The 25,712-nt window shown below is 55.4% G+C and overlaps 2 protein-coding genes across 5 annotated transcripts in view; both read right to left on the minus strand.

Annotated features, from left to right (window-relative positions):
- Nucleotides 1-366, minus strand: part of GNL2 (guanine nucleotide binding protein-like 2 (nucleolar)) — a 10,789-nt gene extending 10,423 nt beyond the window's left edge. The window contains exons 1-2 of the mRNA XM_014946572.1: nucleotides 185-366; nucleotides 16-100 (exon numbers count right to left, since the gene is read on the minus strand). Coding sequence (XP_014802058.1) covers nucleotides 16-100; nucleotides 185-248 — 149 coding nt within the window. The 5' untranslated portion in view covers nucleotides 249-366. The remainder of the gene's footprint in view (nucleotides 1-15; nucleotides 101-184) is intronic.
- Nucleotides 367-4,379: 4,013 nt separating this feature from the next.
- The window catches only part of RSPO1 (R-spondin 1), a 28,683-nt gene continuing 7,350 nt past the window's right edge, over nucleotides 4,380-25,712 (minus strand). The window contains exons 1-8 of one of the 4 annotated variants that reach the window (XM_014946493.1): nucleotides 20,225-20,287; nucleotides 20,019-20,094; nucleotides 19,763-19,882; nucleotides 11,197-11,590; nucleotides 8,874-9,065; nucleotides 8,436-8,585; nucleotides 7,837-8,025; nucleotides 4,380-7,078 (exon numbers count right to left, since the gene is read on the minus strand). In XM_014946493.1, coding sequence (XP_014801979.1) covers nucleotides 6,921-7,078; nucleotides 7,837-8,025; nucleotides 8,436-8,585; nucleotides 8,874-9,065; nucleotides 11,197-11,290 — 783 coding nt within the window. In that variant the 5' untranslated portion in view covers nucleotides 11,291-11,590; nucleotides 19,763-19,882; nucleotides 20,019-20,094; nucleotides 20,225-20,287 and the 3' untranslated portion in view covers nucleotides 4,380-6,920. Of the gene's footprint in view, nucleotides 7,079-7,836; nucleotides 8,026-8,435; nucleotides 8,586-8,873; nucleotides 9,066-11,196; nucleotides 11,591-19,196; nucleotides 19,238-19,762; nucleotides 20,288-25,712 lie in introns of those variants that run through there. The other 3 variants (XM_014946494.1, XM_014946495.1, XM_014946496.1) reach the window with 3 other exon arrangements.

The following is a 25,712-nucleotide window of genomic DNA, read 5'->3' on the forward strand; positions in this document are numbered from 1 at the left end:
GGCCCCCGCGCTCACCTGCGCTCCTTCTGCCGGTACATGTTGAGGCGGCGGATGGTGGCTCGGTCCCGCATGTTGTTTCCTCCCGCGCCCCCCACGCGATCTGCGGAGACAAGACAGCGTCAGGCCAGGCCCGGTACGGCCCGGTACGGTACGGTACGGCCGGGCCCGCGGCCCCCACACTTACCGGGGTTGGTGCTGGCGCGGGAGGGATTGATGGTGCTGCGCCCCTTATAGCGTGGCTTCACCATGGTGCTGAGCGGAGCCCCCTGCGCGGGGCGGGACAGCGATCACGACCGGACCGGGGGGAGCCGAGAGGCCGCTCCGCCACACGCGCCGCACCGGGCAGGAAGCAGCGGCACAGGCACTTCCGGCGTGAGGGCGAGCGGCATGACGTACTTCCGGCGAGTCGCTCGGCCGGCTGCGCAGGCGCATCGGGTTGCCCTGACAACCACGTCGGGCCCCGGTCGCCATGGCAACGCGTGGGGCTGTCCCGGGCCCGTTCATAGAATCATAGAATCATAGAATGGTCTAGGTTGGAAGAGACCTTTGGGATCATCGAGTCCAACCATCTCCCCTACTCTACAAAGTCCTCCCCTACATCATGTCCCTTAGCACTGCATCCAAGCGGCCCTTAAACACAGCCAGGGATGGTGACTCCACCCCCTCCCTGGGCAGCCTGTTCCAATGCCCGACCACTCTTTCAGTGAAAAATTCTCGGCCTGTTCCGCAGGGCCCTCCCGGCCCCTCCGGCCTCCTGGGGCTCCCGGCCGGAGCACTGGCCGCGGGGAGGGCGAGGGGCGGCGGCCTCGGGGCCTCCTCCGGCCCCGGCAGCGCGGGGAGCAACAGGCCGCTTCATGGGGGAGAGGGCTGGAATAAGGAGGGTGCTGGCACAGGAGCCCTCATTGTTTGTGAAATGTTGTTTGTTCACAGAGACATAATGAGAATCATTTGGGAGGTTGGCGGCCGCCCGTTCCCCTTCGCCGATGGGCGCGTGTGGGCAGCGCTCCGGGGTGCCGGCGGGGGGGTGCGATGGGGTGACAGGGCGACCCTGCTGGGCACACTGGGCTGGGGGCTCAGGGTTACCGGCAAAGGCTTTTTAAAATCAGAAATAACAACACTGGCATTTCTGTGTGCATGTAAATTGTTGCACGGAGAGTGGGGAAACTAAATCAAATTTGGGCAAATTATATGTCTTGAGACCAAGCCGATATTATGTTACTGCCAGATTTTAAGAGACATTGGAAGGATCCTCACCTTGGGGGAATGAACGAAACTCCACTGAAACGGTGTTAATTTCTGGCAGAGGTTGGGCTGGGGCCAAACTGCTCCGCAACTTGGGAATCTCTCCCCGAAGGACGGTCTGGCCCATCGCTTCCGAGCACTCATTAGCAGCAGAGCGTTCACAGCTAGTTCCGTTTCCTTCTAGTGCTCCTCGTGCTCTTCTAAATCCAGAACAATAACAGAGCTTCTGAGATTTTGTTCTTTTAATGATTTTCAGCATTTTGCTTTTAGGTAGTGGATGGTCCCTGTTGTACAACAAAGCTCTAATGAGCCTAGACTCGTGAGATGTTTTGTAAGATGGCGGTCTTCAGTTTTCAGTCTGTTTTGGTTAAGCCTGTGATTTCTATTTTTTCTCTTAATGGAATTATCTGTGCCTTGGGCATTTAAAAAATACACATTGATGTGGGCATGAAAAATTAATTCCAAATTGCAGATAATTGTTTAAGCTATCAGACTTGAGGCTCATGTAGAAGAGTTTTCCCAGGACAAGTGTGTTTTCTATTAGAGTTGATATCAATCTGTCAGAAGATCCTTTTGATTTTCAAATTTTTAGACTAAATAGTTGAGTAATCCTCGCTCTGTTCTCCCCCACTCTTTCTTCCCTTTCCTTAAGAAAACACTCTTTTTATTGTTAGCAAGATATCTTGGAGTGCGTCCAGAAAATTGCTGTCTCTTTCTGTGAAAGAATAGAAATAGCTGGCTTCAGACCTGAGGTTATGTCGTGGAGGACTTTTATTGGTGACGTGTCTGGGCAAATGCTGGATTCCCACCTCCAGCCCTTTCTCAGGGAGGTCTCAGCTCTGCTCCCCCAGCCTTGCTCCTGGGGAGCCCCCTGGTCTGGGGCTACGGTCCCCTGTTTTCCGTTATAAGAAGAGATTGCATTGAAAACATACAGGAATTGCATCCAAACAGGAATAAATTCATCCTTTCAGCTGCGCCCTCCTCCCTCTCACGTCTTTCCTGACCGTAAGGACATGGCTGGGGCTGGTGTTTCATGTGCAGTGTCTCTGCAGCCGGGGTTCTTTGCTGTGTTTGATAACACACCACTCACGTATTTTACTCCACTAAACTAATTTTATGTTACTGTGTGACTCACAAGCTTCTCATTTGCCGGTGATCCAGCCTCCTGTTGCAATTTTTCATTTTTTTTCCCTTTTTCTCTTTCTCTTTAAACTGCCTGCAGTGGGACGTTGTCCCCCTGTGCAGCAGGCTGGAGGGGGGGCTGTGACAGAGGCTGCGGGAGCCGCCAAACGGCTGCATTGACAGGCCCAGCCTGGCCACTGCTGGAGTGAAATCATTGCCAATTTTATGTGGCCTCTTCCTTGTCAAAATCCCAGTGACTGTGGTTGTGCGATGCCATGGGAATGACTCACTCCCATAATTACATATGTTCTGAGGGGTTATTCCCATTGTATTATTAAAAACTAGTGATGGTTGATTTTTGGCAGGGACTGGCTTCCTTGTATGATCTACAGATTTTGTCAATTAAAATGAAGGAAAAATAGATTTCCAAGACTTCAGAACAAGACTGGACTTGCACTTGGGGCGCGTTTTCAGTGCGGCGTCAAGCTACTTTGTTTTGTTCAACGGGATAAAGGCAACCTGAGCCCCCGGCTCTCCCTGCCGGAGGGGTTCCTTGCAGAGCATGTGGACAGGAGAGGGCTTCATGTTTGACCTTCAGACCATCCCCAGCGTGGCCAGAGGACGCCGTGGATGGTTTGTGGCCACAGCCCTTTTCTCAGCGCAGACCAGGGCGATCGCTCAGCGGAGCGGGAGGCTCAAGGCCTTTCAGCTGGTGCTGTAGATAACAACATACTCTCTACCCTCTTCCCTCTTCTTTTTCTGCCAAGATCCTGCTGCTCTTCAAAAATCACAGAGATTCTGACCATTTAAACTGTGCTTTGGCATTCAGTTGGGTACAAAATACTCTCATGTATATAAATGTCATTGATGTGATTTATTTACGCTGACTCTAATAAAGTTCTTTTTTAAAATGTTATGCCAGTATCTTTCTCTGTGAAGACTATTGACTTAGTGAAGTCTGTAAATATCTATAAAGTATTCCTCAGACAATGTCATCCAAGTGAGAGTATTGGGGATAACCCTTTACACAATCCCACACGATTTCCTTAAAGCTCAGATTTCTTCTGAGTGAGAAATCCTTTTAACATAAACACGAACTCAAAAGTCTATCCACGGCCCCCGTCTCCCTGGGGGACAAAGCCAGGGAGCTGTTTGAGGGGGGGGGGGTGCACATATTTAACTTGACCACAGCTGAAGAAAAATACAGACTTATATTACACAGAGAGGATCAGAATATAACACAAGCAGCCTGTGTTTGGTGAAATGTGTCTGCTTTACCTCCTAAAATCTCGGCAAATGAGGTAGAAATGAAACAGTTTCAAAGGCAGGACCCTGAGCTGAGCGTATATTCCTCCTTGCCCTCTGTTCTGTGGGATGAATTACCCAAAAGCTGAGTAAATCGCCCACAAACCTCAGGTGTTGGGTCAAAGTCCGGGGAACAAACACCCGTCTGTTCAGTGATGACAACAGTGATGTTCTCTGCGCCGCAGAGCTTCTGCCAAAGGGCCTGTCCCTCTGTCTGTACATCCAGCACCTGCTTCTCCCTCAGCACCCAGACGATGCCCCAGCACGACCTGAACCCACGCACGGGACGGTCCCAGGTCCCACGGTCCCAGGACCCCCCCGCAGCGCCCCCAGCTCCTGGAGGGGATGAGGTTTTGGAGGGGGAGAAGCTCCCACTTTTTGACATTTCCAGTCAGTTGGGGCTTGACTCCAGTTCCGGTGAATAAAGCAAACAAAGCTCGTTCAGCAAACCCATTTATTTATTGATTTGGTTAAAGAAGCGTATCTTACAGTGATGCCACGGAGAGAACACCACAACAGGTTTCGTTTTGTGGGCGGAAAGAGAGCGTTCACGTGCGTGTGAGTTGGGGTGACATCTCCCTGCCTGAGGCAGTCTCCGGCGTGGAAGCGGAGCTCAGCGCGCAAATCACGTTGGGCAAAGGCAAAATGTTTCTAAATTCATAAATGACCAGCTCTCTGGGAGTGGGAATAAGCACAATTCTTGAGCTGGTTAAAAAAAAAAAAAAAAAAAGAGAAATTTGATTTGTTTTTTATATTTTCCTCCTAATCTTTCTAAAACAATTTAATTTTAAAATCACCCATACTGAAAGATCTTGGATTTTCTTAGTATGCGTTTTAAACTTTCCTTTACCTTTCTCCCTTTTTCTTCCCATTTTTCTGTGAAAAAGGAAGAAGGGAAAAGGCTAGGGGAGAAAGAAGCTTGTCGGTTTTTCTAAAAAAACTCTAGAAAGTTCTATAAAACAGGTGCTGTTGATTTATTGTGTGCGGTGGAGACGTGAAACCGTCGTGCTGGAATTGCCATGAGTTACCGCAGGGAACCCGGTCAGCGGAGCCCCCGTGAGGGACCTGGCTCACGCGCTCTCGCCTCTCTCTAACCCTTGTTGAGGAGGGGAGGGAGATGCTGCAGCCGCGGGGAGGGGGGTCGGGGAGGAATTGGCAAGCTGAGGTTGGTGAAAGGGTTACTGATTACTGCTGCTAAAAAGCGGAAGGGAAAAAACGGTTCTGCTTACATGCAACGCCGTGGCACAAACAAATACTTATCTCACAGGCTAGAAAATAAAGTGAGATCTCATCTTTCGGCTGGGAGGCTTTCAGGAATCGTCTGAACACGATCCATAAACAACTCAGAGGATGACTTTTAAGAACCTCTTTCTCTCTCTGCTTGGTATGCTGGTCGTTTATCATTGTGCTGAAATGGAATCTCCTTTAAAAGATATAACAGCTTCTTGTTTACTTAAACACAAAGTGGATGATGGGCTGAAAGGTTTTGCTGCCAGCGGAGCAGTCACGGGGAGCTTGGTACAGCCCCGGAGCCGAAACAACTGTGCAGCTCCCACGTCCCGTGCTGAGCCAAACCAGCCGCAGCGCGGTCGGGGCGAAGGGGGGTTCAGGTGTCCTCTGTTGGGACCGAGTCCTTGCCAGGCTCCAGGAACGCCCGCTCTTCCCAGGAGAGGGCCAGGATGGCAGGGTGCGGGCAGGAGCCCCTCGGGGCGAGCAGGGGCTCTCCTGCAGGCACCCCCCTGCACTCGCTGGCTCGCTCTGCCCCCCAGAACCACGGGTGGCACCAAAGCAAGTGCAGCAGAGACTGTATTCACCAGGTTTAGCTTTGGGGTGGGCTTTTCCTGCCCACCACCTTGCCTGGGGAGCTTCAGGAGCACGTCACCCATCCGCCCTGGGCACAGCCCTGGGAGACACAGCACCTCCCCGGGCCCCATCAAGAGCAGAGGGTTTTGCTGGACTCCAGAGGAACTGAATGTCTGCAGGTATTGGTATGGAGGAAGCAGGTGTTAGAGCAGAAGGGAACTGAGCGCTGATGCTGCTGAGGGTGAAGCTCTCCCCGCGGAGGAGGCAGCGTCTCCTGCGCCCACGCGGGTCTCTCCGGGTCTCTGTCCCACAGGCTCCTCATCCCACTCCTTCTGCCCAGGTGTTGGCTCTCGCAGAGCAGGAGCTGTGCTGAATCCAGGGAATTCCAGGGGGTGGCACGCAGACCAGTAGTTTCCACCGAACGCAATGGTTTTTGTCTCTTCTGCAGAGCCCGAGCTGCGCCTTCCCCCTCCCTCCTGCCTTCCCTCCTGCCACGCGCCGGGGGTGGCCGTGCCGACGGGCCAGCGTGTCCCCAGCCCGGGATGGAGTCCCGCAGCTGTGACTGTGCAAACGGAGTCACAACGTTCTGGCAACCTGCGGTTTGTTGTAACCTCTCATTTTCTCAATCTGCTGCATGTTAAATGGATCCTTCAGTGGGAAATTCCTCGGGGGCTCCGCGGAGCACAGCTGGGGTCCTGCGAGCGCAGGACGGCGGATTTGTGGCTGCAGTGCAGCTGGCAGCATTTTCTGGGATTTTCTTAAAGCTTTGGTGAGTTTCCCTTCCACAAGTGAGTCTCTGTCCTGTGGGACACCAGCCTCCATAGGGGCCAAGGCATGAACCACACACTCAGGAAGCTGGTTGTCATTTTGGTTTTTGTTTGTTTTTTTTGTTTTTTTTAATTTGAAATTACTCTTTGAAGCAGATTCAGGGCAGATACCACTGACCTCTTACCACAAACGTTTAACATGTATTCGCAATGATAAAGTCATACAGCTTAAAACACAAAATAAAGGGTTGGGGGGGGAGAGAAAGAGGCCACTGCCTTTGCGTGAGTCCAGGTCCCATGTGGGGAGAGCAGCCGTGCGGGTCCGGGGCTGCAGCCGGGTCTCGAGGCTGAGGCCTTTGGTCATGAAGTCTCGTGTCTGGGTCCTTGGCTGACTCTTCCTCCACCTCTCCTCCCCGCAGCATCCCCCGCGGAGCCCGGGGGAGGTGGGCTCCCCTCCATGTGCACTCCCGCTCCTCTCCTCCTGCGCTCCGGGGCGGTGGGGGGGTGTGCAGCCTCCTTAAGTATTGTGTATGTGGTTTGTCGGGCCTGTGGGTCAGTCTGGGAGTATATGTCTGTCTTTCTGGACGTGTGTACGTGTTGTGTAGCAGTGCTCTGGTTCAATAAAGCTTTCATATACATAGCAGCAATGAAGTCTTGCCATCAGGTGACGGAAAGGGGCAGCTACTGGGCAGGGCTGGCAGACGTGGCGGGGACCACGGCCCCCCTCTGTTTGCTCTTCCTCTTCTTGGTGCCAGACTTAGCGTCTTTGGTGTCTTTCCGATTTCTGTTCCCATTTGCATTATCTTGCTTTCCTTGCTCTTCCTTTTTCTTCCTTTTTCCTGCAGAAAAGCAAAGGGGCACCATGAGGTTCCACATGGAGCAAGCTGGCCCGTGCCCGCTGCCGCTGGGGGTGGCCACAGGGGCCCATGCCCTCTCCACGCAGAGGTGCCCGAGAGCCACCCAGGCTGTGTGCTGCCTAAACATACACAGGGAAGAAGGATCAAATCTGGATTTGGCTGTGTAAGTGTCGGAATCCAGCAGGAGTGTTAACACGTGTCTTGGTGGCTGCACACCAAGCCCTTCCCTGACACTGGGAACAACGAGGAACACACTGGCCGTGGCCCCCCCCTGCCCAGTTGTTACTCACTGCTCAGAACCGGTTTCCCTCAAAACACTCAACCCAGCTGCAACCCTCATCCATCCCATAAGAGGATGACCAAACCACCATTCATCCCGAAGACGCTCTAATTCTTGGGAAAAACACAGACCTAAGCATTCTGGTGGAGGAGCCAACAGCTCCCATCATGGCAGTGCACCGTGAGCCCCTTCAGCCGCTCAGCTGCCCCGCTGCTCTCCAGCCAGGGAAGAAGCTAAAATATCTGAAAGCCCGTGGGACACACAGCACGCTGTGCTGAGCAACACCCACCCAGGTCTGTGTCGGTGCCACCCAGGGGTCTTTCCAGCTGCCATCATGTTGTGTCCCAGTGGGTACTGAGATGTGCAGCGCATTTATGATAGTGGAAAACCAGCTGAATACTGGTGCCTGGCAAATAAAGGGTGCTGGGGAGGGATGGGGAGACATCCCAGGTCTGCTCACCTTCGGGGCACTGGCTCTTCTGCACTGTGCATCGGCGCACCTCCGTGGTGGGAGGACACAGGGACACGTCTCCGGAGGGAGCCTGCAGGATCCGCCGCGTTCGGTCTTCGTTGCCCTTCTTGAAGCCACAGAGCTTCCTCTTCTTGGAGCAGGGCCCCCAGGGCCCCCACTCACTCATTTCACATTGTGCTGCCAGATAACAAGAGAGGCCAGCGGTGACTCTCATTTCTCCGTTGCTGCCTCAGGACTTTCTGGAGCCTTTGCACACCATCGCCCCTCTCCCCCACATTAAGTTGAAGGGTATGTGTGTTTCCCCAGCAGCTTCCTAAGTTTTCCAGGCACCCCCTTCCTTGCCGAATCGCACACCCTCTGAGTCACACAGCACTGAGGAGCTGCTCCCCATCTTGGCTGGTGCCCAGAGGGCTCTGCCCTCTGAAGGGCTGGGTCTGGCCCATACCATCACCCACTCAACACGGGTAAGATGAGCCATCATCTCTGAGGGGTTCGTTTTCTCATCTGAACTAAACTGTCGCAATGCACGTGACTGGGCTGGACAGATGCACAAAAAGGGCAGTGAAAGGTGCCCGCGCGTGGCTTACCAGGACTGCTGCACTCCATGGTGCCGTTGGCAGCAGAGTAGCCTTCAGGGCATGTGACGTAGCATCTCCCTTTGTGCAAATACAAACCTTCCTTACATTTTGTGCAAAAGTTTCGACTGAAACAGGACTCACAGTTCTCAATTTTGCATTCTGGGAAAAAAAAAACCACCACAAAGTTGTAATGTAGTCTGATGTGAGTGGAAGACTTAGAGGTCACAGAATCACGGAGTAGTTTGGGTTGGAAGGGACTTTAAAGCCCACCCAGTGCCACCCCCCTGCCCTGGGCAGGGACACCTCCCACCAGACCGGGTTGCTCCAAGCCCCCTCCAACCTGGCCTTGAGCCCCTCCAGGGATGGGGCAGCCACAGCTTCTCTGGGCAACCTGGGCCAGGCTCTCACCCCCCTCACAGGAAAGTTTCCTCCCACCCCCGTACTCACTGATGCACTTGTTCATGTCTGTATTGCGAAGGCCAAAGTATCCCAGTGGACAAGATGGCAGGCAAATCCCAATTTGCCGGATATCATTCCTCTCCAGAAGGATAAAGAGTTTGGGGGAACATCTCAGGCACCCATTGAACTCGGAGCACAGGTCGCAGCCTCTGGCACAGCCCTGACTCAGCTCGGTGCTAACTGGAAGAGCAGGAGAGAGGCAGCAGTTAGTGCCCGTTGCGTGGCCAGGCTCTGCACCAGCCCCAAAGCACCATCAGGAAGAGCAGGGACCCAGGCAGCCCAAGAGCTGGAGTGCTGCTGCACCAACGCACCCACTGCAGCTCCAGCTGGGTGTCACAGCCCGTGCCCAATGCCCATGGGCATCAGCACCGCGCCGAGCACAGGCACGAGGGTCATGATGGCAGCAGCAGCGCAGAGCAGGACCCAGAAGCTGCCACCAACTCTACAGAGTCCCAGTGCCATCTTCCTGCCAGCCCCCTGCCTCCCAGCCCTGACCATCAGCCCTGCTGACACCCACGAGGACACAAGCCTGGGTGGGCCAGTGACTTCCCCGTGGTGTCACTCTCATCTTTGGCAGTGCCACCCCCCCGAGCTGTGGGCACGCTGCAGGACAAAGGGGGACCTGAGTCCCTCTGCGCTGGAGGAAAACCTCCTGACTAATCCTGCACCTCACTTCAGACCAGGCTGCGTCCCCGGCTTCATCTCCCTCTGACCCCGCTCATGTTAACTTTATCTGGCAGCACAGGAGATTTCACTGCCCCCAAAATAGAGATGTGTTCTCAGCTCCTAAGTTCAGTCCAAGAAAAATACTCAGTCCCATGTCTTGAGAGTTTTCTGCTTTTAATTATCATATAAAATGCTGATTGTTTTGAAACCAATAGCATTCTTTGCAGGCTAGAATGCAGGTTATTTTTATTAGTTTATTATGCAAGCAGTGTCCTTGTTTATAGAAAAGCTGTGTATTTAAAAAATGTATTCTTTTAAATACTGTGTTTACTACACTTCAAAAGCAAGTGGGGAGCACCACAGCGTTCACATGCCAGACTGAGAGGTAAGAAAACTTTCCTCTCCCCCTACAGTGACCCGAGACCCAGCAGTTCCCCTGCTGCCCATCCCAGCCCCATCACGGGGGAAATGAAACAGAGAGCAAAGGGGGGTCCCCAGCCCCACGGACCCTCACTGCCCGGCTGCCAGGAGGGTTTGCGGGGTCTGGACCAGGATCTCCCCTCGGCATTTTGGGTCCTGGTCCCCCATACGCAGGGACCCCAGGGGATCCTGCCCCATCCCTCCTGCAGCGTTGGGCTGCGGTGCCAAGCTTGGTCCCTACGGCAAAGGTACAAACCGGGCCCTCGCTGGAAACTGCACTTCATAGCATTAGCCATGACATCAAATTTTCCTTGTTCTCACAGGGCTCAGCAGTCCCAGTTTTAATATAAAATCATTTTTATACAATTTAATTTAAAACAGTTTTTAATGTAAAACAGTTCTCAAACCAGCTTACGTAAACGAGGGCAGACCCATGTGGTTGCTCTTGTGCCAACTCAGGCTGGATGCCCCTTGGGAGCCCTGGGCTGGGACCAGCCAAGGGCTGTCTGGGCTGGAGGAGGAATTAAAACCCACACTCCCCGTGCACCTGGGGTCCCACCGCAGCCAAGCCACCCCTTGTCTGGACACCCCTGCAGCGGCAGAGCCTGGGGGGGCACCGGGGGTGGCCGTGGGGGAGAGGATGGTGCAGGACGGATGCAGTGCTGGGCAGGCGGGTGGGGAGCGATGCACGGCTCCTGCTAATGCACTCCCTTCCCTCTACTGCTCACTGCTCCCGGGAAGGCGTGTGATGATGGTGGGGGACACGGAAGCTGCCAGCACCGGTGGGACACACCGCTGCCTGCGGGGACAAAGGCCATCAGGGGCCGTGGCAGCCGTGGTGCTGCAAGAAGGGGGGAGGCCGACCCCATCCTGCTCCACAGAGCAAACTCCTCTGGCTGCGAGCGCTGCCGTGGGCATCAGTTCACCCCAGTGCCACAGCCCCCACAGTCCCTGCCCTGACCCCCCACCTGTGGGGCTGCTCCTCCCTGTCCCTGCCCGGCTCTGCCTGCGGGCACTGGGGCAATTGCCTGCGGCTCGGGGCTGCGGCAGCTCCAGCGGGACAGGGCACATCCCCGCACAGCAGTGGGGACTTGGGGAGCTTTGAGGACACACGGGGCACCTCAAGGCTCTGCCCAGCTCTCTGTGTCAGTAAACACATCCACCATCTGCACGAACCGTACAGCATCACGAGAAGAAGTAGAGAAGAAAAGCGTTTCATACATACTTCGTCTTTGCCTCTTGCCCTTCACCACTTTGCTGCTGCCTGTTAGATCCATCGAGCTTAGAAAAACCACCACCACAAACAGTCCAAGCTGCATAGTAACTCTCCAGCGCTGCAGCCCCTCCGTCGCAGGGTGGTCGGAGGAGCCCGCTCCACAGCTGGGGATCTCTCTGCTGCTGCTAAAAGGTCTCAGGCGGGATCAGAGCCGAGAGTCTGTGCGCGAAGCCTGGTACGGGACCATATCCACAAACTACATCAGCAACAGCCAGCTTAGGTAGCAGGTAACATGGCTCTACCTTCATCCCCGTAAGGAGCGCAGGGGCTTGGCTCTAGTCCCATCTGGGGGCTCTGGCAGCCAGCGTTAGCTGCTCGCAGTTTCCAAGTGCGCTCGCAGGAACTGCAAAGGAAGAGGAGAAGAGATTAAGTCGCCGGTCGACATCGCTGCTGTAAGGGCTGGGCTCGGCGCGGCGGTGCCTGAGCACGGGAGCCATGGGGTGAACCGGGGGAGCAGCACGCAGGGGGTGCAGGCAGACAGCGACTCGCCCTCCAACCCCATCCACCGGGCACCCCGAGGCTCAGTGACAGGGAGCACACGTAGAGCTGCCTAAGGCAGCTGTGCCATCTGCCGATGCTGCCTACGGTTAGAGCTGTAACGTGTTTCAAACAGTGCCAGTCCCCCTCAGCCGCCCCTCTGCGAGTAGCAGATGGCCTCTGCGGGCTGCCAAGCGCACAAGATGTTTCCCATCAAGTGGGCACCTCTGGGGCTGGTAGAGAAGCCGAGCCGCAAGCGAGCCTGCAGTCCCCAGCCGGAGCCAGGGCTGTCTGGGGACGGGGCGGGATCGTCCCAGGAGCTGCCCAAAACGCTGCATTTCTGCTCAGAGGGAATTTCCAAACCTCCCAGCTCCCATTGCCCCGGAGCGGCAGGGAAGGGTCAGCGCTGCCAGTGTGGGCAGAGGCAGCGCCGAGCGGGGCTGAGGGCAGGAGCTGCTCTGCCCAGGGCTCTGTTGTGGCCCTGGCAGCGGAGGAAGCGCGGCGTTCGGCAGCCAGCCTGGCTCTGAGTGCCTCACTGCCTGTGCCAGTGCCATCCCCGATGGGCATGGCAGGACAGGGCCATGAGCTGGCAATGCCAGGAGGAGAGGACAGCACTGAGAGCTCTGGCACCACCAGGCAGGGCCATGCTCTCCTCTCTGCAGCTGGCAGAGCCAAGCCCAGCCAACGGCTGCCATTGTGCGGGAATAAAGGCGACAACATTCACTCTGTGAGGTCAAATCAAACAGAAAATGGTTTTAATCCCTTTATAATAACTGCACAATCACCGATGCCCCAAAAGGCCAGTGGCAACGGGACTGGAATGAAGCCTGGCCACAGCCCGGGTGCTGCCAGTAGAATGGCCATGGGCCCCAGGCTGCTGGCCCCCTCCCATGCCCACTGTGAGATGGGGGACCCGCCAGGGGCTCCGCTGCCCCAGCCCAGCATTAGGGTGGTTACAGCCATGGCAGCAAAGCACCTGAAGGGAGAGGGCTGCTCCCAGCAGCGGGATGGCACCATCCTGAGAGAGACCTCACCCGGGTGCCGCCGGGCCTTGTGGCAGCACGTGCCTCAATGCCGAGGTGTGTCCCGGCGCGGGCACCTCATGGCAGCGTTTGCCCACGTGTGCCAGCGAGGCCCGGAGGCCACCGGGCGCTGCCATCGTCCTCCTGCCCCGGTGGCTTTGAACTTTTCACCGTGTCCCTGCTGCGACTCCGCCGAGCGCTGCCGGGGCAGGAGCAGAGCACTCCCCATGTGCTTGTCGTTACAGCCCGCAGCTCATCCGCAGGATTTTCAAATAAATAATTAGTCGCTTGTGTAAACACCAACTTGTTCTGCACTTCCAAGTCTGTTTGCTGCAAGCTGCTTTATAAACACTGTCAAGTGCTTAAGCTGGGCTGCTGGAGTGTTTACCAGAGCGCAGAGCTGCGCGGAGAGGGGATCCCACCCCGGCCCCGCAGCCGCCCCCGCTCTGTGTTCACCTGTGGGGACCCGGGCACGGCGCAGGGGGGAGAGGGACAGACAGCATGGCACAGTGTGCCCACGCATGGCATGGCACAATATGGCACAGCCAGAGGAGCCTGGGCACAATGGCTGGTGTGAGAGGGGCAGCATCAGCACGGCATGGTCCGAACTCTCCCCAAATGAGCGGTGAGTGCCAGCCGCGCGGGAGGGAGCGCGGTGCCACCGTCCTGCTCTGGCTGCCCCCTCTGCTTAATTACGGCGGGGTTTGCAGGTGAAACGCGCTCGCAGGAAGTACACGCTGAACCCACGTCCTGCAGTGTTTACACAACAGCCCTCACAGTTCAGGCACAGTCCCCTCGGAGCGGGGACAGCAGCAGGGATATTCCTAGGGAGCAAATCCAGCCCCAGCCTGCCAAGAGCCAGCGTGAAGCCTGTGCCACCGCCACGTACCCCATCTCTCAGGGCTCGTTCAGCGCAAGGGCAGGGAAGTGCCACAGGAAACCTTGGGGCCACGAGCACAAACCAGACGAGCATACGGCTTTTTCCTCCTTGTTTCCTTGCTTTCTAGACCAAAGAGAGTCTGCTCCTCTGTCCACAGCTGCTCTCTTGGCACAGAAAAGCTACTGGCATCACGGATGCTGGGAAGGCAGTGCCAAGGGGGGTCACTGACACAATCCTTGTGTCTGAGAACCTCCCCGCAAGCACAGTGTCTGCGGCGTGCCCACCGGCAGTGGCTGCAGCACAAGGGCTGGGCTTCCAGCTCTTCCCACCCTCACCCCAGGACACAAATTATGATTCTTCCTGCTATTGCCACCATCAGTCAAGCTCAGGTTGCTGCAAACAATTTTCAGTCTAAACATTAGCAGGATTTATGCCATTATCCCATCGACAGCAAGAATTTGGGGTAACCTGAATTGCTCTGAATTCATTTATGGAAAGACCCGGCCCCTGCATGTGAGATGACAGTAAGCCTTGTTTGCAATTCAATCAGGATAAATTGGTCCTTGGGAGCTCCAATACAAACCAGAAAATGTAAACCATCCAGATAATTTACCATTAGTCCTCCTACACACAAGGTGAGAAAGACCAACATTATATCCCTGGGATATTTGAGACCTAATCCACAATAACTAAATTGCTGATATATTGCCTCTGGCTGAATGTATCAGGCTATCCCTAATGTAAACGGGCTCTCCAAAGGTTTACTGAGTCTGGGAGAGAAGGACCAGATGCTTGTGCGAGGGCTGGAGGCAGGACAAAGTCTGATTACAGCAGCAGCAGTAATAAACCCCCGGGAACTGCCCGGTGAGCTGCCAACCACCGGCTGGCCATCAGCTGTGAGCACGGGGGAATTTGGGTTTCCAGGTCCTGGAGCTGGATAGAGAATTTGAGTTTCCCCTTGGCAGCCTGTTCAGGGGGTGCAAATGCGCAAGGAGAGCAGGTTTCTGAAATGCTTTTGCCTGCAGGAAGAGTCACGGTTTTGGCAGGGGTTTTGTTTGGTCCCAGCAGACTCCCAGCCCCACACCCTGGGCTTGGGGACAGGGCATGGCACCCAGGACACATCGCCCTGAGCGCTCCCCAGCCCAGGGCAGGCAGAGTCTGGCTGTGGGGAGGCTGTTTATGGCAGGAGCCAGCTCCACGCTGCCAGCAGAGTCCCCAACCTGCCTGTGTGTGAACTTTCAACGAGCCCATCAAATAACGATAGCGGTGCCCGGATATCGGAGGCACTGGGAGGGGAGCAGGAGGAGGAAGAGAAGGAGGGAAGCAGAGAGGGCTGCTAAGAAGAGCAGGGCCACGTGTGAGTGTGGGATTCATGGGGCATGCATTGGTCCTTGCTCCTGGCACAATGAGCTTCTGCCCTGTGTCTGAGCTGGGCTGCAGGGGGATAAATCCCAGTGGGTACCGGAGGGGAGATAGAGGAGACTACGCAGGGGCAGGAGGAGACATGCTTCTGCAGACTGGCACCCGGACCAGCCATCCCATCCGAGGCTGGTACAGCTCCCTGGCACCCACCAAAGCCTCTGGGCATTGTCACACAGTCAGCCATCCCATCCGAGTCTGGCCCAGCTCCCGGTGCCCACCAAAGCCTCTGGGCATTGTCACACAGCAGTAGGATGGGGCGATGCTGGCGCGGTACCCCACACCCCACATCGGCAGGCACCCAACACTCACCCCAGCACAGCCCTGCTCTGAGAGCAGAGCCCTGAACCTCAGCAGATGGGACATAGCCAGCAGGAGAAGGAGGCATCTCTCAAACAAGCAGAAGCCCACACACGCGCTTATCTCACCCTGTGCCTTGCCCTCCCTTGGCAAAAATCTCCGGCAAGCAAAGCTTCCCCAAGACATCTGAGGCTGGCAGCCCCAGGTGTGGCTCCCCAGCCCGGCGAGGGAGCAGAGCCAGCGGGCTCCGACGCACACACACACCTTCCCTCGCTCCCCCGGCGCCTGCCAGGAGACGCGGGTGTCAGGAACCAGCCCTGGGGAGGCGACTGGGGAGCGGGAGCTTCATCCCGGCACGGGCACAGACTATCACCAGAGCTGACCTTGGAGGGCAGCTCTTCGGGGAAGTCTCTCTCCCCCGCTGTCTTCCCGAGAGGTGTTTCCCTGTTGGAGGGCAGAGACAAGTGCGAGCTGCGCGTGAAACCCTCCACGGCAGAAGGTCCCAGGCACGCGGGGCTCGGGCATCGCCGCTGCCACAGGGTGTCTCACGCGCCTCCGGCCGGCAAACAGCCCCGCACATGCACATGCAGAGCCACTTTGTTCTGCTTAATCCCTGAGGCAATAAAAGAAGGCTGCATTAAGTCAAATTTCCGAAGCAGAAGGTCTTCATTTGATATTATATCTGAGTGCCAAGTTCTGCAAAATCCCTAACCCATAAACTTCACTGAAAAAAAAAAAAAAAAATAAAATAATAAAAACCAATCTGGCAGCAGAGTTCTCCACAGCATTGTTGAGGTCTGACTCCTTCCACCAGCTTCTGCACTGCATTCCCCGGATCTGCGGAGCCGTGCTGTGACCCGCTAATGGGGAATATGCCCAGGAGAGGCTCCTGCCCACGGTTGCCCCTCTGCCCCAGCCTGGTGGCGGGGAGTCGCTCCGGGCTCTGCCTCAGCAGCCCCCCAGTCCCCCCACTGGCTCCAGCCCCCCTCTCCACACAGCCCCGGCTCCTCGCCCGCCTTCTGCCGTGCCCGGCACAGTAGCTGCTCCAAGTAACGCTGCGATTAATAGTGCCACAGGCCTCTCTCCGGGAGCGCTTGTGCTTCAGCATCGTAAAACATCAGGAAATTTTTTACTGGGGGATTTCCATTACCCTCTCACTGGCGCAGAGAGGCAGCGCGTCGGTCTGGAGGAGGAGGAAGCAGCGGGCTGCAGGCTCGCCCTGTGCTGCTGCTCCACAAAAACACAGCAGCATCCGAAGATGCACTGGAGTTGCCCCAGCAGGCACAGCTCTGGTGCTGCAGACCGGGAAGCTGCCCAGGGATTTAACTGCAGGCACTGAAAAACCAGACCTATTTCTATTAGGTACCACTTTCTGTCAGTTTCAGCTTTCCTACAGTTCAGTAACTCACTCACTGAATGCCAGCCCGGGACAAAACGCACTAAAACAGCAGCAACCAAAGCAAATTTCAGACCAGAAGTTGCAAAACACTCAATTTCAGAGCAACACAGACCAGGACACTGAAAACATCGCTTTTCCATCAAAAGGGCTTCTCAATAATCCCAAGGGCCCTATTCCCACACAGCAATTAGCTCAGCAGGTTCCCCGGGAGGTGCAGAGCAGACACACAGCACAGTAGCACAGAGCCCCCAGAGACCCTGAGCATGCAGGGAGCAGGGGGGGTCTAATGCCCAGCCAGGACGTGCTGCTGGGGCTCTTGTCCTGCACCAGTACACACCCCTTCAGGTCAGTACCCAGTTCCCCTCTTATTTCAGTGCAAATGTGTCCAAACAGCAACCTTCCACCACTGACCCTAAATGCATGCTTTTTAAAAGCAAGTTTCTAGGGCTTACAGGAGCCCCGTGAGTCCCAAGCCCCTGGGTTAATCAGCTTCCCCAGGCAAAAGCAGAGACGGAGCCCAGGACAAAGACCCTAAACAGCACCTGGGGCTTTCTGCTTGGCCACGTGCAAAGGAAGCATCTGCCAACTGTGAGCTTCCTGCAGGGATTCCCGGAGCACTGGCTCTGCCACCGAAATGTCACCACCTGGGAAGCCTGAGCCCCGCAGAGCCAGGAGCAACACTGATTTAGCAGCAGAAGAAAACACAGCTGGGAACAATAACCCTCGGGTTTGGGCACGGGGCTGGACAGGGCATTTGGGCAGTGGGAGGCAGCGGGCAGAGCTGCCTGAGCTCTCCCCAGACCTGGCACAAACACATCTGAGTTCTGCATCTCTGAGGGGTGACAGCAACCGGTGCTGCTGGGACCAAACCTCTACAGAGCCTGGCATCGCTCAGGATGGTTGGCAATGAAGGACATCTTGCAGCTGGCCCACGCTGCCCAGCTGTGCACAAGTGTGTGTGGAAGCTGCAGTCCCAGAGGACCATCCTTGGAGGCAGGTTGTTGGTGGGCACGGCTGGAAAGCTCTGTGTTTGCCAAGGTCTCCGGCAAAGACGGGCACTTCTGTCCTTGGGGGAGATGACAGGTCCCTCTCCCACAGCCCCAGGAAGGTGCTGGCTGGTCCACTGGAAAGCTGTCTCTGTGTTTGCCAAGGTCTCTGGCAAAGATGGGCACTTCTGTCCTCGGGGGAGATGACAGGTCCCTCTCCCACAGCCCCAGGAAGGTGCTGGCTGGTCCTGGCCTCTCTCAGCTGTGTGGTCCCCACTTTCTCACCCCGATGCCATCCCTGCAGGCTGGGGGAGGCTGACCTTGCCCCCAGCTCTGGCTCTGGCATTCACTGCAGTCCCATGACCCTGTAGCACGGGCAGAGAGCTGCTCTTCCAGCTCAATTCTAGCTGGGGCGATGGAAACTGGGGTTTATGCTCTGCTCTGCCACTGTCTGCACGGGGCAGTATGGCCAGCTTATTTTGGCTGTGCTCAGGGGGTCACGTCTGTGCCCCCACGGCCCCAGAGCGGGTGCCCCTGCACCCCAGCTCGCTCCCCATCATGTCCCTCAGGGTGGTGCTGCTGCTCTCGCAGCAGCCGCGCCGGGGCTGGGGAGCTGATCCAGCTGAAACGAGCCTTTTTTCCAGGGTGGTTTCCAGGCATGTGGCAGTGCCGGTGTTCCCAGGCCCGCGGTGCTGCCACCATCCTCCCACCCAGCCCCGGCCCCGCAGCGGGCATGAGGGGATCGGGCAGTCAGGGGCTGGGTCATGGATGGGCTTTGGCCAAAATCATTCAAACTGGAGAACTCTTTGGGTAGATGTCTCACTGAAAGTGAGATCCTGGGTCCCCGCAGGATCTCAGCATAAACCCAGCCACCACAAGCAGCACTCTGTGCCCTGACCCAAGTTCATAGACCTTCAGGTAACAGGACTTTTTGCACTGGTGCCTGCCAACCCTGTGCAGGCTCCATGCTTGCCATGCCCTGCAACATTTGCTTCTGCCAGTATTACCCTATTTTACCGCCTTTTACTGTAAGACACCCCTTCAAACCCAAACTGCATCACCTGAACACCCCCTCATCCCTCTCCAGGGCTGTTCAAGGGACAGTACACACCTCAGCCTACAAGAAACCCCAGCAGTCCAGGAGTGACCAGTCCCCAGTCACCTGCACCCGTGTCCCACAGCACCCTGGCTCAGTCGGCGCAGAGGACCAGGAGGACAGAGGCTGAAATATCACCTCGACCCGAGCACTCGCCGGGGAGCCGTGTCCCTGCCTGGCTGCAGGAACACGCTGCCGTGAGCCCCAAGCCCTCGCTGCCCCACAGACTCGCAGCCCAGCTGAGATCCAGCAGCACTTCCCCGGCACATCAGCATGGGGTGTTAACACGGACGTCTAATTATTGCCATGATCCCTGTTAACCATTTCCCCACTGAGCCCCCATCCAAAAACCCAGGGAGGACGTACTTACCCCGCACTCTCCAGGTGCCTGCCATGCCCCCATGGGTGCCGTCCTCCGTGGGAGGCTGAGTTAAGTGCAGCCAGGACAATATTTGAGACAGCGACTGCTTAACCACCCTGTCCCCTCATTGCTCGGCTCGGGCACGCTCCCGGCTCTGGAAGTCAGTGGGGAAGCAGGCAGGGCACTGCAGCCCGCTGTGCGGCACGCCGCGGCTGTGCCGGGGCCGGCGGGACCCTGGGGCTGGTCCAGTATCAGCAACGAGCTCCAGGGAACAGATGGATATTGCCACTAGCTCTCCGTATCCCCGTCCCGGGTCTGGCAAGGTAAAAGAGTGGCAGGGGACAGCGGCGCAGCAGCCCAGCTTCCCTGCAAAGCCCCACGCACCTTGGGGGTGGGGGAGACGGGGATCCCAACAGATCGTGCTGTGATTTCTCACAGCTTTCATTGTCTGGATTCATTATCCACATTGCACAAGGCAAACCCGCAAGTCGGATGCTGACAAGGCTTGCGTTCCTCATTAGCAGCCCACATTGCAAAAGCTTCATCTAAACAAACATGCATTCTGAAACCCTTACCTCTGACTTGTCACTCCCTCATCACTGCTGAAAAGACTCTACTGGTTTCTCAGTTTTAAAAGACTACAAGACCAACTAGAAAAATCCTCGGTTCCTCCAGAGAAAGTTACATGCACGTTTCTGTCAAAAAAAATGAAAAATATATTCATGGCGAGTTCATGAAGCAGTCTGGTGCGTTTGGGTCTGGGGATTTTGTTCACTTGTTTTTTAAAGCAGGTTTCTAACAGCTTCCCAGGTTTTGCGCAGAGAAACAAACCCTTCTGTGATGTGCAGGATTTCAGCTCGTAAAGATCGCCCAGGCTAGTTCATACTCCATCAGCCCACGCTGCTCCCTGCGTATGCAAAGCAGAAAGTATGTGATCATATCAGAGCAATTTGCACATTAATAAATCCTGGTCTCAGTGCCGTAGACTCCATCCCCATCCACCGGCTAGGGGTTTTTATTATTATTATTATTATTACCAGAGTATCCAGCTTTGTAAAGGCATCTAGTGCAAACTCCTGCATGAGGGAATTCCACCCCACTAGTTCCACCTCCTAAGACAATATCCAGCCAAAATATTGTGACTGTTGCAAAACCCGGACTGGAGCTCCACAAAGGACCTTCCAGCGTTGCATCCAGAGCCAACGGGGTCTCAGTAAATTACTGCAGAGTGACACACCATCTCGTTGTCTTTGTAGTCTTTTTTATTTATGACAGTTAATTCCGAGTTATTACTAACATTTCAGTGGTAACTGGCATATGAAGTCATCAGCTGTCACAACTGCATCTGTTAATAAACATGTCAAATATTAAAAGCAGCTTATTATCCTCTGGAGGGGGGAAGGCACTAAGGCAAAGAGCTGGAAAGCCTGGTTATTTTTCCATCTCTGGCTGTACGGCAGGAGGAAACCCTCACGCTCAGGAAGGCAGTGTGGCTGTGGGGAGGCTGCGCTGGGATACCTGCCCTGCACCTCACCTGAGCAGCCCAGCACCTCTCCCAGGACAGACCCCCACTTCACCTGGGCACAGAGGAGAACATTGAGACGCAGTCACCTTCCCCGGGACCCACCGTGCCTGGTGGCCTGAGCAGGATCTGGCCTGGACAGCGTCTGGCAGCTCGCCCTTGCCATCCCTCCGGCACGCCACGCTGTTCCCACCTGGCCACCCTTCAGCAGTGGCCATCCCCAGCTTGCTTGTCCCCGTGGAAGAGGCAGAAGGAGCCTGAGGGAGGTGCAGGGGCGTCCAACCCCTCGCATGCTCCCTGCATGGGGGGCTAGAGTGGGGAGCTGGTGGTCCCGGGGCACACAGCCATGGAGCTAGGCTGGACCCCACACCGGTGTCTCTGTGCAAGCCATAAACAGGAGCCAGTGTCTGTCTGCTTCCATTCAGGGCCACGTGGCCACCAGCAGCATCAGGTCCCCATGTGTGACCGACCCTCTCGCAGGGCTGATGCAGTGCCTGTGGCGATGGGGCTCTGCCAAGACCCCTGGTGGCCCAGCGGGTGGTCTCAGGGGCATGGCTGTGTCACAAGCCACCAGCCAGTCCCTTGGCACATCGTGCTCTGTGCACCCCGACAGTCTCCTGGGGAAGGTTCCCTTTGTCTCCTGCTTCCCTTTGGTGCTCCAGAGAGCCCAGGGAAGTGTGGGCAGATCCCATGTTCCAGCTTTGCAGGGTCAGGGCTCACTCCCACCCAAGGGTGGGCTCGGCAAGACACGAGAGTGTGGTGGGAGGGGACAGCAATGTCTGTCCATCCTCCCTTCCTTACTGTTTAAGACCATCATCCCTAGTACATGAGGATGTAGTACATCTTCTCCCTGCTTTGCTGCACCACTCGTGCTCTCGGCCTCTGCATCTGGGCAGGAGGCTGCTGCTTCTTCATGTTCACCTTCCATCTCTCGGGAATCTTGGACTTGCCCCTCTCGGGTTTTCCTTGTCCCAGTTGCTTCTGGCTTTCTCTGGCTGAAGGTAAGTTGTAGGCTGTACTTTTTGAAGGGTGCTGCAAAAATCAATGGCAATATTTCCTAAACTCTCTACATGGAGGTTATTTGGCCATAACACAAGGTAGTCTCCTTAAAGTCCAAGCCAGTGACCTGCAATGGGCCGGAGTCAGGGAGCTGCAGAGGAGATGCACTGTGTGCTCCATCTTTGCCTTCCCCTTTTGTGGGTCAATTCTCCAACCATCTGAACACCTTTCAGTATTTATTGTAGGTGTAAGATCCACTTGAGCAGATGCCATAATTCTTCTGTTATGAGCAAAATTCTGTCTTAGCTTCCAAGTGTTTCTGGGGACATCACAGGAACATGCTGATGGTGAGCAGCCCGTGCCAGGCAGAGTGACTCACCCTGCAGTGCTTAGCAAAAGTCTTGAAGCGACAAGGAGCAGCATTATCTTCACTCGATCCTCCCCAAGCTTGCAGGGCTCCCAGCTGGAAGCCAGAGAGAACAGGCTCTTCCAAAGGCTGTGATGGTGGCTCGTGAATCCCCACCTGGTTCCCTCACTGGGCGCCAGGGCAGGTCCCCTTCGATACCCCATTGCCCACAAGCCACCACTGAAGATGGATCTCAGCATCCCCAGCAGTCCCTGGTACAAGCCCTGGAGCTCTTTGTGTGACTTGGTACGGCAGCCCTGAGGAAGAGGAGGGCCAGGGTAAGGGACTTGGCACAGAGCAGCCCCCAAAGACGCTGGGGCTTGAAGAGTCCCACAGATCTGTGTTCTTCACATGCTTGCAATCAACTCTGCTTTGCACAGCACTTGTGTAGGGTCAGGTATGAACACAAAGATGCAAAATAACCCAAAACAGGCAAGAAGGAAAATTCAGCTTTTCTTTTGCATTGTGTTCGTGTTAATGCATGTGGATATAGAAATTTTATTCATCCTGAATTTTCTTTGGCACCTCATTAAATGTCCCCGGTTTCCTACTTGTAAATGATATGTTCTGAGATCATCACTGTCTCACAGGAGCGTTAGTGAATGTGTTTTGAATATTGGGCAGATGCAAAGTGGTTACTGTTGCGAGTCTCCATATTAAAGATGCTTTCTATTTATATTTGGAGGTTTTTCACTTTCTATTCTAGGAAATTCTGAAGTACCATCAAATGGTGCTCTGGGACAAAATCACTTAGTTGACTGTAAGAGGGAAAAATCTCATAAACCGAAGATCTTGTATTTTATGCTTGCATCAAAAAGCCAAACCTTTTCCTTCCTAATCTCTCAGAGCACTGCAGCTCCAGTTGACAGCTGTAGATCAAGTTTCAATCTGGAGCAAATGTTTATAACTGAGCAGTAAACCCCAAAGACAGAGCTCTATAATGGAAATGCTGACAAACCCAGCTGCAAGACCAGGGCTACTGGACACGTCAATAATTACCGAACGGAGCAGTGTATCTGAAGGAAGGCAAAGGAAACGTGCTTGCCAGCTCCCTGGTGTTAGAAGGTATCATTGCAGAGGACAGTAAATCACACTAGATCCTGCCTTAACACCCTCCACAATAAATCCAGCATCGTCCCACATTTCTTCCCCTCCTGACAGGCAGCTAATTTACCGTTTTGTTTTTCTTTAGCTAATGGCTGTTGAGGCTGATCCTAAATTAATCCTAAACAGGCTGTTTCTCTCTTGTACAAAAAGACATGAAATGCCACATTTTAGCAGGGTAAAAACACCAAGCAGCTCCAGATTGAAAGCAGAGCTGCTGACTTGGGTCATGTTCCCTGCCACCCACAGAAGTCCTTGCCAAGCAGGTGCCCAGCAGCCCCAGCTCCTCGGGCTGGGGCAGCATCACCCAGGGCCCACAGCTCGCCCTTAGGAATGTGCTGTGAGGGAAAGGGGCATCGGGGTGTTCCTGGAGCAGACAAAGGCCACCTGAATTCACCAGTTTCGGTCGCGTTAGGTGGAAAAGCAAGCAGCAGGTCTCATCCTACACCACGGGTATCACCCAGCCTGGGCGACACTGCCTGTTCAGCTTCAGCCTTTCCCAGCTGGGCTCCATAGAATCATAGAATTGTCAAGGTTGGACCATGTCCTGCTCTGCACAAAGCCGAAGGAAGAGCCTCATCTGCTGGGTCCCCCACATCCCCCAGCCCACAGACAAAGGCCACCTGAATTCACCAGTTTCGGTCGCGTTAGGTGGAAAAGCAAGCAGCAGGTCTCATCCTACACCACGGGTATCACCCAGCCTGGGCGACACTGCCTGTTCAGCTTCAGCCTTTCCCAGCTGGGCTCCATAGAATCATAGAATTGTCAAGGTTGGACCATGTCCTGCTCCACACAAAGCTGAAGGAAGAGCCTTATCTGCTGGGTCCCCCACATCCCCCAGCCCACCGTTCAAGCACAGGCTTCCTCCCCCCATTAAAAACCTGCCATGTTTTTGGTCTGAGTTCATCCCTCTCCAGTTCCTGCCCTGTATCCCCCTCTGCCTCTCTTGGTCAGGGAAAGGCATCTCCTCCATGGCAAGCCCACCCTGCCTGGGGACCACCAGGACTTCCAGGATGGGGCTGAGCTGCCTCCTGCCGGGAGACACAACCCTCAGACCCTGAGCCCAGCCGAGGGCAGGGGGTCTCTGGGGCATGGGCCACAGCTCCGGCACCAAGCACCACAGCTTCTGTCAGACCCAGGGCTCTGCGCCCTCCACATTAACCCTGTGTGCAGATACCAGTGCCTACAAGTTCTCGGCTGGCACAGAGGGTGCATTACTCATCCCTGGTGCCTCATCAGCCTTTGATAATATCTCAGCATAAGCAAAAAGCAAAAAAGACGCTTGTCGAGAAAGCAGAAAGAAAGCAAGAACATCCTGGAGTTGTCTCCGACGCTCCTGCCCTCGACCTGCCGTGTGCTGCTTCTCTGCACCCTGCTCTGACATGGGGCTCTGCTCCTCAGAAGGCTTATCTCCTGCGGCATGATTGATAGCCCAGGCAATTGTTTTTAATAATATCTGAACACCTGCAGTCCTCAGTCCCCGGTAATACAGTTATCCCAAGTGCCTAACTTATTGCATAAACAACTGCTCTGGTTGCAAAGACAACTCTGCAGTTCCTGACAGGGGCTGCACAGGCTGTGCCGGGGGGTCAGGCACGGGGGCACGCGGGATCACGCCGTCCACAGGGAGACCAGGCAGTGAGACAGGGGGACCTGACTCTCTGGTGGGATCACCCAGGCAGCCCTCAGCTTCCAGAGCAGAGCCAGCAGACCTGGGCCACCAGACCCACTAGGAGGACATGGCACTGCCAGGAAGCGTGTCTCTGACCAGGCCCATGGAGGCCACCCCAGTTTGGTGCTGAGCAGCCGTGAGCTGCAGAGCCGTGAAAATGACTTCTGCTTAAAACTCTTTGTGGGTGATGAAGAGCAAGACCCGCATGCCCCATTCCAACCCAGACGGGGTGCGGGCACCTGCCAGGTGCCTGCCCTGAACCCCCTGCACCAGCGCGGGCAGACGAGGAAGGGTCTGCAGGCCCTGGCCTCCTGCTTGCCCAGCCTGGGGCAGGAAGGCAGAGTTCAAGTGGTGGATGTCTGCACCCCGATGAGCTGCCCTGCTTTTCAGCATCTCCCTTTCATGCCCGCCGGGCTTTCTGACACTGTGCCCCGTGCAGGCTGGACATTTCGCCTCTTTCCAAGGAGTGACATTATGCGCATGTTGGGAAACGCTCCTTTCTCATTTGCTTCTAAGGCCCTTTTCCCCTGTTGTTTAAGGAATGCTGTTTGAATTAGCTCCACGGATTGCAAACAGACCCCGTTGTTTTCCTTTCCCAATGCAGGGAGGCTTCTGTTCTCTTTGGCCTGCTGGATTAACCAGGGGGCCTCACACACTGACCCCTCTGCAGCTCAGGGAAGCTAATTTAATCCCAATATTGTTACAGATCACAGCAGGACGGATCTCACAGATTCCTTGAGGCAAACCAGCACTGAGCTCTGGCAGAGACAGCAGCTCACTGTGTTTGTAGAGGCAGGAGCTGCTACAATTTTTTTCTCTACA

The sequence above is a fragment of the Calidris pugnax genome, unplaced genomic scaffold, assembly GCF_001431845.1.
Source record: "Calidris pugnax isolate Ruff unplaced genomic scaffold, ASM143184v1 scaffold113, whole genome shotgun sequence".
NCBI lineage: Eukaryota > Metazoa > Chordata > Aves > Charadriiformes > Scolopacidae > Calidris > Calidris pugnax.